Here is a 13,867-nt window from a genome sequence, read left to right on the forward strand (position 1 = left end):
GGCTCAATGTTCTCGACGGTCACATTTTCATTCGACGGCTCACTAGGAGGTGGAACGCGTCGAAAATATGAAGCAATACTAACTTTACTTTTCTTCATAGGCATAGCTAAATCAGACAGTCAGCCAGTCTATCAGAGTGCTCAATCGATTTCCCCCACTCTCATACCTGAGTGCTCAGCTCGCGTGAGTGGCGTCATCACACGGCTTGGATAATTTAGGAGTGAAATGCGAATGCAAGGTTTGAAATCCCTACTCGCAAGCCCGCCCCCAAATATTATTTACCAATCGCAACGGCCAATTAAAGGGGCAATTTGCGACGAGCTCGTCGCACTGTACAGCCCTGAACCATTGTGTTTGATGGCTATGAGGATGGGGCATCCATTAAAGACAACACGCATCAAAGAAGAGGAAACAATATTCATCCCATTGTCAACTTCACTGCTGAGACAGAGTTCTCAGGTAAGAAGGAGGAGTTCCTGTCAAGAGATCTGAATAAACAGAAACTGATCCACATGATAAGTGATGAACTGAAAGAACGGTATTGCACTGTGGTCAATTCACTTGGAGATGCTGATGTAGACATAGTAAGGGCCGCAGTGGGATCATCTCTTCTTCACACCACGACGCTGATTGGAGAAGATACTGATCTCCTCGTCTTACTTCTTTACTATGCACAGAGAGATAGCAAGGGCCTTTATTTCAGATCAGACAAGTCGAAAGCTGATGGCAGTTTTAAAGTGTACGCCATAAACCATTTGAAAGAAGTACTCGGACAGGATGTGTGTTCTCAGTTGCTGTTCATCCATGCTGTGACTGGCTGTGACACAACTTCCCGGATCTTCGGAGTTGGCAAAAAGACAGCATTCCAAAAACTTGTAAAAGGGGATCCTGTCCTTCAGGCTTGTGCCAATGCATTCACTGTACCAAACCAGACAACAGATGTGATCGATGACCTTGGGTGCCAAGCAATGGCTGTCTTTTTTGGTGGAAAGTGCACAGATTCGCTTGCAAAAATGAGATATAACATTTTCAGCAAGAAGGTTGTCTCAGCTTCATCAACGGTAACGCCTGAACGTCTACCACCAACTGAATCTGCTACCAAATTCCACTGTCGTAGAGCATACTACCAGGTCATGGTCTGGATGGGAACAGATGATGGTATAGATGCTCTAGACTGGGGCTGGAACCTGCAGGACAATAGATTTGTCCCACTCATGTCAACAATGAATGCTGCTCCAGACAGTCTCTTGAAGGTCATTCATTGTAACTGTACCACTGCCTGCAAGACACTTCGCTGCTCATGCAGAAAATATGGACTACCTTGTACTACTGTCTGTGGACCATGTCAACTTCATGAATGTGACGATCCACATAACAAGTTTCTCCCAGAGGATCCTGAAGATGATGATGAGTAGGCCTAAAGACCACAATAAGTGGGTCATTTATTTTGTGTTCAACACCAAAGCCAGCTTTCTAGGTTGAATATAATAACCAATTTTAATTTTAGCCAAAATAAGCTACAGGCAGCCATTTTGATGATGCAAATGATGCATTCCTAGCAGATATATTTTGCTAGATATTTTGCTCATTATTAATGTATAGAGGTGCCAGAATCAGTTTATAAATCCTTTAGAAATGTTTTCCCATTTGAGATACAGGCATTCTAAGCTCCCAGTCGTCATTTTGGACACCATTTTGAAAATTAAGCCTCTTCGGAAGGTGTATTTCCCTAAAACATTAGTATGTTCCTAAGTATGTCTAGGGGTACTTGGGGTACCAGAATCAAATGACAAAATCATTTATATAATTTTTATATTGACATATATAGCCATTTTAAGCTTGGCCAGCCGCAATTTTGGACGCCATCTTGAAAATGAAGCCTTTCTGGAAGGTGTATTTTCCTAGATTGTTAGTATGTTAGTGAGCATGCCCAGAGGTACCAGAATCAGTTGATCATTTTCTTAATTTGAGATATAGCCATTTTAATCGCCCCGGCGCCATGGAAATGACGGCTTTCGGAGGGGTCGATTTTGGTCGACTTTTAGTATGTTATTTAGCACGCCCAATACTACCAGAATCCATTGAAAAACCTTTTGTATCAATTTTTTGGGGGTTAAACCATATATTGACTCGCCTCATAGACCTGTTCGCCATATACGTCAGTGTGCACACGCATCACCGGGGCAGAAAGGAACGTAATCCTGGTCAGAACAACGGGGCAGACTACAATATATTTGCATTTGTTAGCTATGCTAGTAATCTAAACAATCAATCCATGCCAAAGCTAGATTATGTAAAAAGTGAAAGACCCTCACAGCGATGCTGATTTGTAGGGCTGTACCGAATGTTTTTTTTTTTTTTACATTCAAAGCTTCTATTGAAGGTTTCGAATGAAGCTTCGAATGTCTGTCGTCATATTTTATGACAATCATAAAAATAAAAAAATAATCCTCAAACAAAATCCTCAATTTGAATAAAGTGATTAATCTGATTAAATTAGTCTTAACAAAAATGAAATAAACTTTCTTTAATGAATATAACTCGTCAGTTTCGTCAACATAAATAATCCAATAAGGGCACGGTTGGTACGAAAGTGATGGTGACTTCTTGGAGCGCCGAGCTCCAAGCGGATGCAGATAGGCTACATCATTTATATTTAATATTTATGAGTTTGAGTATTTTGATGAGTCATATACTATAGGGGCTGTCCCCGAATAAGGATTTGGATAGTCGACTTTGATTGGCCGAAATTAGCCGATAATCGACTATTAGTCGACTATGAAAAAAAAGAAAATGAGAAACTGAAGGCTTCTTGTCCTCTGCAAAAGCATGCAATTGGTCCACTGATGGATACATCTTGATATTTGTCTAGTGTGTTCATTAGATGGGTGAAATCCTCTTTCTGTGCCTGTTTTCTTAGGCAGTTAGCCTCTGGTATGCGTGCCATTAGCGTTAGCCACGCTTCTAGGCCTCTTTTCTTTTGGAAAGAATGAAAAAAAAAATGTTTAAAAAAAAATATATATTTATAATACGTTTTTTTTTTTTTTTTGCATTTGACTAAGAGGTTGGCAGTTGACTACGACTAATAGGGGTCAGCCTGTAGCCTAATATTTATCTGCAACTTGGTTTAAACAGAATGAATAGACACACACAATAAAAATTTGAATGTTGAATTAGAATTTGAATGTCAACGTCATGAATGAAGCTTCGAACTATTCTGTACAGCCCTACTGATTTGGCAAAACGGCATCCAGCTGTTTTCGTTTGAAACAACTTTTAGTCAGGGGAGTGCCATGGTATCTTCATAGAGCCCTGTTGTATTCTTTTAGCGCAGAAGCTTGTCCGGGTCACGTGACTCAGTTGGTATTGCTGATTGGTTCGAACACGGTATGTTTGTAAACAGCAAACATGTCTATAGTATGGCGAACACAAACGACAAGCCAGAACTAGAAGACCTACCTACCCCCCCCCAGTGTTGCGTTGCTGATATCAAAACTGGTTGCACGCACGCTAATGACGCCACTCTCCCGCGCGCGCCTGCGCATGTGCATAAATGTTCCCTCGCATAAGCACAGACTAATTTCCTCTACGAATGAAATGTAACACATTTCATTCACAAGTTGTGTGAATGTATCTGAGAACGTATTTGAACACACCTGACGACCAGCGCTATTGATATGCAAAGTCGCCAGGGGTACTTAGCGAGTTGGCGCATCAGTCGAGTGCAGCGCAATCCTGTGTGCACGCGCGCACATATCCGTGCATGTGCATGCACACGCTTCTGCTCACAAAAGCTTGGTTGCACATCGTGCAACCCTGTCCCATGAGCAACGCACCTCTGTACCCCCCCACCACACACACCCGCTCTGAGTGCGTGAGGAGGAATTGGTGCTAGATTAAGAAGGGGCTGTCTCTCGGAGTCAAGTCAAATGAACCTGAACCGTGATACATACCAAACCGTGATTTTTGTGTACCGTTATACCCCTAATAGTATTGTAAATGTGAAAACCTGGGACATTTGGAGGAGCACTAACACAGTTAGTCTGTGTGGAACACTTGTCTTAATCAGTCCGCTGTCAATTTACTCCACCCCTACTCATGGACACTAAATTATGAAGGAATCGATAAAATAATAACATAACATGTCCAATTGCTCAAGAAACTTGCTTCACCCTCATTGACTTTTTGCACATTTTCTGCTACAAAAATAATAAAGACTTTTTACTGAGAGCTACACAAATTGTTCCCTTCTATCAAAGTCAAAAATAATTTTGAGATGTTGAATGCATAAAAAGTGTTCACTCCCCTTGTACCATTTTAGTTAAACTTCTTTGAGGTGGGGAGGCTCAACATTTCACATCATATAAAAAGCACATATAGAGGAGGGCTACAGCGTTCTAATGCTGAAGAAGCAAAGCTGTGCTGCTCTTTGGTCCAAGGAGGGAAATGCATCATAAAACAGGAAAAGTGAATCCAAGGCACTCTTCCAAAAGTAAAAAAAAAATTAGTAGGCTAGTTCATAATGGAACAATAAAAACAGGCCAACATGTTTCGGCCTCACACAGCCTTTGCGACGCCTTAATGATTACTTCACACTTTCTCTTTGGATTGTATTTACAGGGTTTTAAAAATGTTTCACGTAAAAAATTGCTTTAATTCTGTCAAGTCGTTATCACAGTAAAGACCAGTGTCTTTACATCTCATTAGGACTTTAGAGTGTAGTTTCGCCACTCACGCAAAGTATGGGACACGTGAGTCCCTGAGGGTTGAAAGGAAATATAAAGGATTACTACTCTCCTGCCACCACTATGTGTGAAGATACAGAGGCTGCTATTTCAGTTCTTCCCATCCAATTTGCATGGTGTTTGGTACCACTGGCCAATTTTCTCCTTTAATTTCCATAATGGAATTGGACAGTCTGGTACAAAAGGCGAGATAACAAAGGGAACATCACTTCCAAGAGCTCCAATGACTCTTACTATGTTGCTGTTAGATGAACTAGGTCGTTTTCAAATAAAGTAAGATATTTATATTACACTTATCTTAACACTTTCAGCGCCAGCCATTATCCACATCCCGTTCTCACGGTGCCGCGCTAAAAGACAGTCACTTTCACTGTGCGTCACGATGTTTTCCGAGCTATATCTATATTCTATATTATAGCTATGGAGACAATACTATGGTCATTTGACAGTCACTATCTCCCGTCCAACATGCAAAAAAGAGTAAATCTTTTCATGTATACGTTAGGGGTATATCGATCTATTATCAATAATCAAATAGGATCGATGCAACGTAAAAAGATCGATTCATATTGCGATACTCTTATTTTGAAAATCCGGCGAGTCATATCTGCCCGCGCCCAGTAGTCTGAAACTCTGTGTAGACATTACAGCAGAACAGCGCTACAGAGTGTCTATTTTGCGACCCGATATAAGTCTGTGCAGTTTTTCCCCGCAACGGGTCAAATGCATCTAACATGCTTTGCATCGTTGCCATTCCTTTATGCCCACGTCGCGTGGGCAGATCTGCGTTGGCTGCTTAAGCTAACTAAGCTAAGCAGCTAACCGTGAGAGAGAACAGGAGAGAGGAGAGGGGAAGGAGGGGGGGCGGGGCATTCTACCTTTCTGTGGGGGACTGGGGGAGGGGCATTCTGTGTGTGTGTGTTACTGAGGATGGACAGATAATGTTGATATTTAAAAATAAATGTATTCATGATCATCATGCAACATAAAACAATTGTAGGAACAGTTTGGGAGAGGAAGGGGTTTTAGCTTGCGTGTTGTGAGTTCCAAAACATTTTACTTAAAGTTTAAAGCTCAATATATAAAAACGTGGCACTTTACAGTGAACAGGAAGTCTATTTGTATTAAAAACAATAGATTGTTTTTCATTTAAATGTCTGGAACAGCTCAAAAATAAAAACGTCAATTGATATTTCCGTAGCCTTTTTTTTGTTGATCTAAATGTGACTGATTGTGTTAAATGGGTTAATATCGCCTCATATCGATCGCAGGCACCTGAATCTAATCGTATCGTATCGTGGCAGACTTTGTGATATCGGCAAATATCGTATCGTTGTCCAAAGAATCGATATCGTATCGTATCATGATGAAACTGCCTAGGATCTGGCCGGTACTGCACTCTCGGGGTCTCAGTATTGCTTTCAGCGGTAACATATAGGTCCGTGAGTGTAATATTGATATTAAAATCGAATAAAAGAAAAAACGTAATATTACATTTTTGGCGAGCAAACACGGAATATTACGCGATTGGCCGTGAATGAGTTAAGGTAACGCTGCAAAACAACATTATAGTAATTGTAGTAACAATGACATTTTGTAGTGCCTTGGGGAAGAAAATGGCAATGTACAAGTCTGGATTTTAGGATGTCTGACATCAACTCCTCCCTCAACTCGGGGGTGGTCCCCACCTCCCTAAAACAAGCCAGAGTCACACCGCTCATAAAAAAACCAACCATGAACCCCACCGTCATAGGCAACTATCGTCCTGTCTCTCTTCTCCTTCCTTTCTCAAACACTTGAACGTGCTGTATCCAACCAACTCACTGATTATCTCTTACAGAATGACCTCCTAGACCCTAATCAGTCGGGCTTCAGGACTGGTCACTCCACAGAAACAGCCCTCATTACGGTCACAGAGGCACTTCTTGATTCCAAGGGCCGAGCCCTGGGGGACACGCGTCCGCAGGGGGCGGGTGGCAGACAGGGTCCCTCTCCATGACACTTGGTAGGAGTGGTCTTTGAGCTATGATGTCAGCCATGTCAGCGCAGAGCCAGCCACTCCCATTCCTGCGAGGGACGTGAGGAGGATCTGATTAGGCTTGGGCGGTATAATTTTTTTCATACCGTCATACCTTGATGACCTAATACCCCGGTATACGGTATATGACGGTATGACTTTCATTTTCATCAGCTGGGGGGGGCGGGGTGTGGAAACCTGTGTTACCAAGTAAACAAATCACGGAGATGGCCAGTTAGCCCGCAGCATCAGAGTGCTACTATCATTAGCTCTCAGAATGGTAGCCGGGAGCCCACAGCACCCTAGTACTACTATCGTTAGCTCTCAGAATTGTAGCCGGGAGCCCACAGCACCCTAGTACTAGTAACGTTAGCTCTCAGAATGGTAGCTGGGAGCCCACAGCACCCTAGTACTAGTAACGTTAGCTCTCAGAATGGTAGCCGGGAGCCCACAGCACCCTAGTACTAGTAACGTTGGCTCTCAGAATGGTAGCCGGGAGCCCACAGCACCCTAGTACTAGTAACGTTAGCTCTCAGAATGGTAGCCGGCAGCCCACAGCACCCTAGTACTAGTAACGTTAGCTCTCAGAATGGTAGCCTTGAGCCCACAGCACCCTCGTACTACTATTGTTAGCTCTCAGAATGGTAGCCGGGAGCCCACAGCACCCTAGTACTAGTAACGTTAGTATTGTGTATTCAAAAACGATCCCGGACTGCGATGTAACGTTTTACCGTTTATTTGCTTGCTCCACCAGTGCACAACAACAACACACACTCTCGTTACCACAACGCTCCACATACACAACAGTTAGCTCTCAGAATAGCCAGTTAGCCCGCAGCACCAGCAACAGTAAGCGTGTCTCATTTAATTTCCCCCACTGAAGCGGGGTTCCCCTCCTCCTCCTCCTGTGTGTAGACAACCAGCTCTGCGGCTCGCTCCACTAGTGAGGACTGGTCTCGCCCTCTGCCGGCGCGTGTGTGCACTACAACGAACCAGTCAAAACTCCGTTTCAGTGTAATATAAACTGAAACGCATCTGTGATTTTGACGACAGTATTGATTTTCAATACCGTCGGGATTTCTAAATACCCTGGTATACCGTAATACCGTCATACCGCCCAAGCCTAGATCTGATGGTTGACTCTGTCGAAGGCTGCAAATAGTTCTAGGAGAATCTGGACAAAGGAGTAGGGCTGACCTTCAAAGCTTTTTTTGGCAATCGAAGCTTCGGGGCCGAGCTTCGATTTTAATTCGAAGCTTCAAAATTTTTTTTTTTTTTTTTTTTTTTTTTTTTTTTTTAATATTTATTATTATTTTTTTTTATCTTATGTTGTGGGACTTGTACAGCACTTTCGTAAACTTTGTTGTTTTTAAATGTGCTCTATAAATAAAGTGGGTTGGATTAATTAAATAAGTAGCCCCTTTCGTGACTGTGACGCACCCAACAAGGTTTCACTCGGCTGTGTGATTTAATTCAAGGTGGATCGCTGTTGTCGTTTGAACAACTTCAGATTTCATGGGAACTACCAATCCCCCAAATCAAGAATGTTTAAGATGAATGAAGTAAGATTTTGATTATTTGAAATATGGCCTGTGTAGACTAAACTATGCACAGAATTATGTCAGTCTACAAGGTCCGGATTCTACATGGTCCGGCAATGTAGACCTTGTAGACTCCACTACAGACCAATTATCAGTGAATGTTCATGCATTTTTAAGAAGGGCAACTTCCACAAAAAAACAAAGAACTCACCAAAACATCTCAGTAGCACCTTATCTAAATGTTATATTTCATATATGGAGATTCATATTTATTTATGTATTGCATGCATTTCTACATTTTATTTCCTATTTTGTTTATTCATCCCAGTATCTTTCTTTCTTATGTGTGGAATTCTACAAGGCGCGCCCACACACACACACACACACACACACATACACACACACACACACACACACACACACACTTACATTTAGTCATTTAGCTGACGCTTTTATCCAAAGCGACTTACAAGTTCTGTACGACAAGACAGCAAGAAGGGTACAACTCTATCAGCTGAGTAACAATGTTCATCAAGTGTTGCGTGTTACAGTGTAGGTTAGTTTATTATGACAAGTGCATGACAGTAAGGTTAGTCACGGTTAGATTTTTTTTTTTTTTTTTTTTTATCATTTCAGATAATGGTTGAAGAAGTGAGTCTTTAGTCGACGGCGAAAGATTGGACGGGATTCGGCTGTCCTAACTGGGATGGGTAGTTCACACTCACACACACACACACACACACACACACACACACACAAATCGAACTAAAAAAAAAAAATTTAGATTTTTTTTTTGAAAAAAAAAATTATATATATATATATATATTTTTTTTTTACTTTTTTTTTTTTTTAATGTTCGAAGCTTGTGCCATCGAACGAAGCTTCGAAGTATTTAAGACAGCCCTACAAAGGAGAGGCCTTTCGCTTTTGCTAAGTGAAGTGCCTCTGTGACAGCAATGAGGGCCGTTTCTGTAGAGTGACCTGTCCTGAATCCTGACTGATTAGATTCTAGGAGGTCATTCTATAAGAGATAATCTCACCTCAATGACTGCTCCTACCAAGTGTCATGGAGAGGGACCCTGTCTGCCACCCGCCCCCTGCGGACGGGTGTCCCCCAGGGCTCGGTCCTAGGACCCCTTCTCTTCTCCCTCTACACTAAATATCTGGGTAACATTATCACACGTCTCATGCCTTCTCGTATCATTGCTATGCCGATGATATTCAACTATTCCTCTCCTTCCCTCCCTCAGATATCCACGTCTCTGAGCGGATCTCTGCCTGTCTGTCTGACATCTCCGCCTGGATGACGACCAACCACCTCAAACTGAACCTAAGCAAAACAGAATTGCTTCACCTGCCGACCAAATCCTCCCCCCTGACCAACCTTTCCATCACAGTCGAATGCAACTGTGACCGCGTCCCCGACCGCCAAGAACCTTGGTGTTGTCCTTGACGACCAGTTGAACTTCTCCGCTCACATCGCAGCGACAACCAGAACCTGCAGATTCCTCCTGAGCAACGTCAGAAGGATCCGCCCCTTCCTGACAAAAGAAGCTACCCAACTCCTCGTCCAATCAACAGTCATCTCTTGCCTCGACTACTGCAACGCACAGCTTGCTGGCCTTCCAACCACTGCCACCAAGCCTCTTCAACTCATTCAGAACGCAGCGGCCCGCCTGATCTCAACTACCGAAGTAGGCCCATGTCACCCCCCTTCTCAGGGACCTGCACTGGCTCCCCATTGCCACACGAATCCGCTTCAAGGCCCTCAACCTGGCATATCGTGCAGCGAAGGTAACGGCTCCCGCCTACCTCCGGTCAATGGTCTCTAACTACACACCCTCAAGACCCCTATGCTCTGCATCTTCTGGCCGCCTCAGACCTACTCCTATCCGAGCTCCGGGAGGGTCATCAAAGAGAAGTCGCCTATTCTCTGTCCTTGCCCCACAATGGTGGAACGAACTTCCCACCACAGTTAGGACAGCCGAAACTCGCCCAGTCTTTCGCCATCGACTAACTAACCTTACTGTCATGCACTTGTCCTAATCGACTAACCTACACTGTAGCACTCAACACTCAACATTGTTACTCAGCTGATAGAGTTGTACCCTTCCTGCTGTCTTGTTGTACAAAACTTGTAAGTCACTTTGGATAAAAGTGTCAGCTAAATGACTACCGTACTTTTCGCACTATAAGCCGCACCTGAATATAAGCCGCAGCAGCTAAATTGAATGATGTGTACATATATAAGCCGCACTGGACTATAAGCCGCAGGTGTTTTAATGTTTAATTACCATATGTAATTAGCATTGGGACACAATACTGTCGGACAAATAACAAGAATTAACTCATTTACAAGTTGTATTAAGTTTAGCAAATAAGGGAACAGATAAATAACATTTCAATGCAGTCAAAAAAGCAATATTTAGATTTTTACATTTTCGGGTTTGGTCACGTCGAGTCACATATAAGCCGCACCGTTATATAAGCTGCAGGGTCGAAAAATGTGGGGAAAAGCCGCGGCTTATAGTCCGAAAACTTTGTTTGAAAACTTGAAAAGCACTAGATTTAAAGAGATCATTTTGGATGATTTACGAGGACACAATCATTTGGGAAATGCAATTTTACAGAATTAACTATTGGATTAGCCATCCAAATCATCCTAAAACCAGACTTCTTTTTTAAAAATTATTCTTTTGTCAGGGGCTCGTCTTAATTTAATCCAATTAAATATTGTTCCCTGGTCTTCGGCACCTGCTACCCAGTTACAGAAATGGAAATCAAACCTTTAGTCATGTTTTTTTTGTATGTATGTATTTTTTACATTTACTGTCATTGCAGAATCTCCGGTAGATGATGAGAGTGATGTCGCTAAATGTCCCAGTGGCGGTCTGTGCAGTCGCCTACCAGCCGACTGCCTTCACTGCAACTATCACCACAACTGTAGCTACGGGAAGCCAGCCTCCTTCGCCTGCAAGCCCAGGAGAGGCGTCCACTGCATAGTGAGTCATCTTCAAGGGACAGTCTTTGTGTCATTGGACCTCATGCACCAATGGACTTACGACAAAAGTTAAGAGCAAATTTCATCGTAGGTCCACATAGCCACCTTTTCGGGCTGATTTTGGCATTCACGAACGGTTCCTTCTTGGGGATTCGCTCGTAGCTAAGAGCACGATTTACGAGCACGGAAGAGCAGTCATAAGTCGGACAGACTGGTGTGCACCGTGTTCTTAAGGGCTTTATTTGGCAGGAATCATGATTGTAACTGAGGGGTACAATTCCCTGACTGTATTGAATAAGTATGGTATCATTAAACCACTACTGCGTTATGTACATTACTACTGGCCATACAGTACACAGGTATATGAGATGAACACACCCACAATAACACGGCTTCACAAGAAATACTGTTTAGAAGAATATTTATTAGCAGCACAAAGATTATCTTACATTACTTATCAAGATTGAGAGTTGCGCTTGTAAGGCGAAGAATGTGCATGAATAGGTCAAGAGCGTAAGTCCATGAGCATATTACGCAGGAGATAATTAATACCACCTGTATCATAAGAATTATATATGGTACACTAGTAGATCAGCTGGAGATACTAAAGGGGTCCCTCCGGTTGTAAGCCAGCAGGGGAGAGGATTTGTCGGTAGCAGAAAGTCTGGGTCAACGAGGAATAAGGAGACTCCAGGTACAGGAGACAGTGCAATAATCCCTTGATCCGTAGACAAACAACAGCTATTCTCCGGTATGCAGTGCCGCATGGAGGAAAGCTAGCCAGCCTCAGAGTACTAGAGGCGGGCTCGACGGTGCTCCTCACAGGGTAAATCCCACACAACAGTGGGTGTAGACGATTCTCCGCTCCAACAGCTACAGGACCAAAGCAAATATAATCCAGCCGAAAAGGGCTCTGTAGTCGTCGGGTAGGTTATCCAGTGTACATATCCACACGGTTCTCGTCTAGGGCTCCTCGGATGACGGCACCAGGTTAAGCCGCCCAGCCTGGATAAGCACACTAGCTCGGTACGATGAAACGTTGGTAATGCTGGTCACTGTAGAACGGTAGCCGCACGATACACTATACATAATAGACTATTACTTAATAATAGAATAGGTCGAACTCGACGATCCATTGTTAAACTCTGACACTTCAGCTATCAATTCGCACGCGGTCTCAAGGCTCTATTTCGGGGCAAAACGGGCCCACTTCACAGCACGTTGTATCGTGGTGTGAGGCTTCAACTTATTGGGTAACTAACTGCTGTATCCACCTGCGACGTATTTATACGTAAGGTGAACAATCTAGTACCAGCCTTATTTCTGTCTCGTATTCTTGCGCAGAACCGGGCATGTCCAGACATGTCTTAGCGGTGACTTTGAACTAGACATTGGGGGTATGGCCGTGGCGCCTAGGGGATCGCTTCCAATAGGAGAACGAATATTATGGTCTGTCCTGTACCAGGTAAAGGGATATTCCGTGTATATGTACAAAGAATATACAAGGGACATCAAACGATATACAAATATTATACATGGGATCTCAGGCAATAAATATATATATTCGGTTTAATCTGACCCTTTGTAACAATGATGATTGCGTTCACATTGATTCTACAGACATCCTCGGAATTAAATAATTATAATAATAATAATTACGACAATCTTTGTCTCGTTAAAAATGTGTGTACCGAACGAATACAACGTTACGTTAACCACTAACAGAACGCACATGCGGAACCTTTTTTCCCCATGCAGAGCTGAATTAAAAACTCACCCCCAAAATATAACTTTTATCACTTCTAGGGCATACAGGGCATGATTTGCATATTCATGAACTAGAGGGCTCCGGCTGATCGTATAGAACTGGGATCAAAGGAAAAAGATCAAAGGATCAAAACCTGACCATGTTGCCACGGGCAGTGGGTGCACGTGTGGCACCGCTGGTGAACGGTTGGGCTGAAGGGCACCGCTGGTGGACGGGGGGCAGCGATGTACTTGTGCTGTATGACGACAATATATTTGAATCTAATCAAATGTTCTGCCCCCCGTCCACCAGCGGTGGCCCTCAGCCCGACCGTCCACCAGCGATGCCGCACGTATTCTCTGACACCCTTGTTTGAGTATTACTGAAGTGACGTGTTTAGTTCTTGAGAGAAATTGTAAACTGTATCTAATAATAGGGACAAAATCAAGTAAGTCAAATTCATGTTTGAAGGCTTTATTCATCCTACATCCATGCAATTAATCGCTGTCGGACTTGGACAGCACGTCTGTTGTCTGGGCAAGATGAGCAGTGGAATGTTAGGTGGAGGGCAACGCTGGTAGGCGGGGGGCTGAGGGGCACCGCTGGTGGATGGGGGGCAGCCCAAGGAGAGGGTCACCAAGAGCCTGGAGAGGTTTGCTAACAGCCAGGAGAGGACCGCGGTGGTGATGGAAGCGCTTGCAGCTACCCAAATAAAACGCACTATTACTATTACTTACTAGTATTTATATATGCTATACCCAGTTTAATCACCTGTGCATTGTATGTTACTATTGCACTTTACTGTTACATTTGTAC

The 13,867-nt window shown here is 43.3% G+C and overlaps 1 protein-coding gene across 1 annotated transcript in view; it reads left to right on the forward strand.

Moving 5' to 3' along the window:
* tm2d3 (TM2 domain containing 3) overlaps window positions 1–13,867 on the forward strand; it is a 55,092-nt gene that overhangs the window by 11,630 nt on the left and 29,595 nt on the right. The window contains exon 3 of the mRNA XM_084337429.1: window positions 11,145–11,305. Coding sequence (XP_084193555.1) covers window positions 11,145–11,305 — 161 coding nt within the window. The remainder of the gene's footprint in view (window positions 1–11,144; window positions 11,306–13,867) is intronic.

Source organism: Notolepis coatsorum (assembly GCF_963971535.1).
Source record: "Notolepis coatsorum genome assembly, chromosome: 20".
Classification (NCBI taxonomy): Eukaryota; Metazoa; Chordata; class Actinopteri; order Aulopiformes; family Paralepididae; genus Notolepis; species Notolepis coatsorum.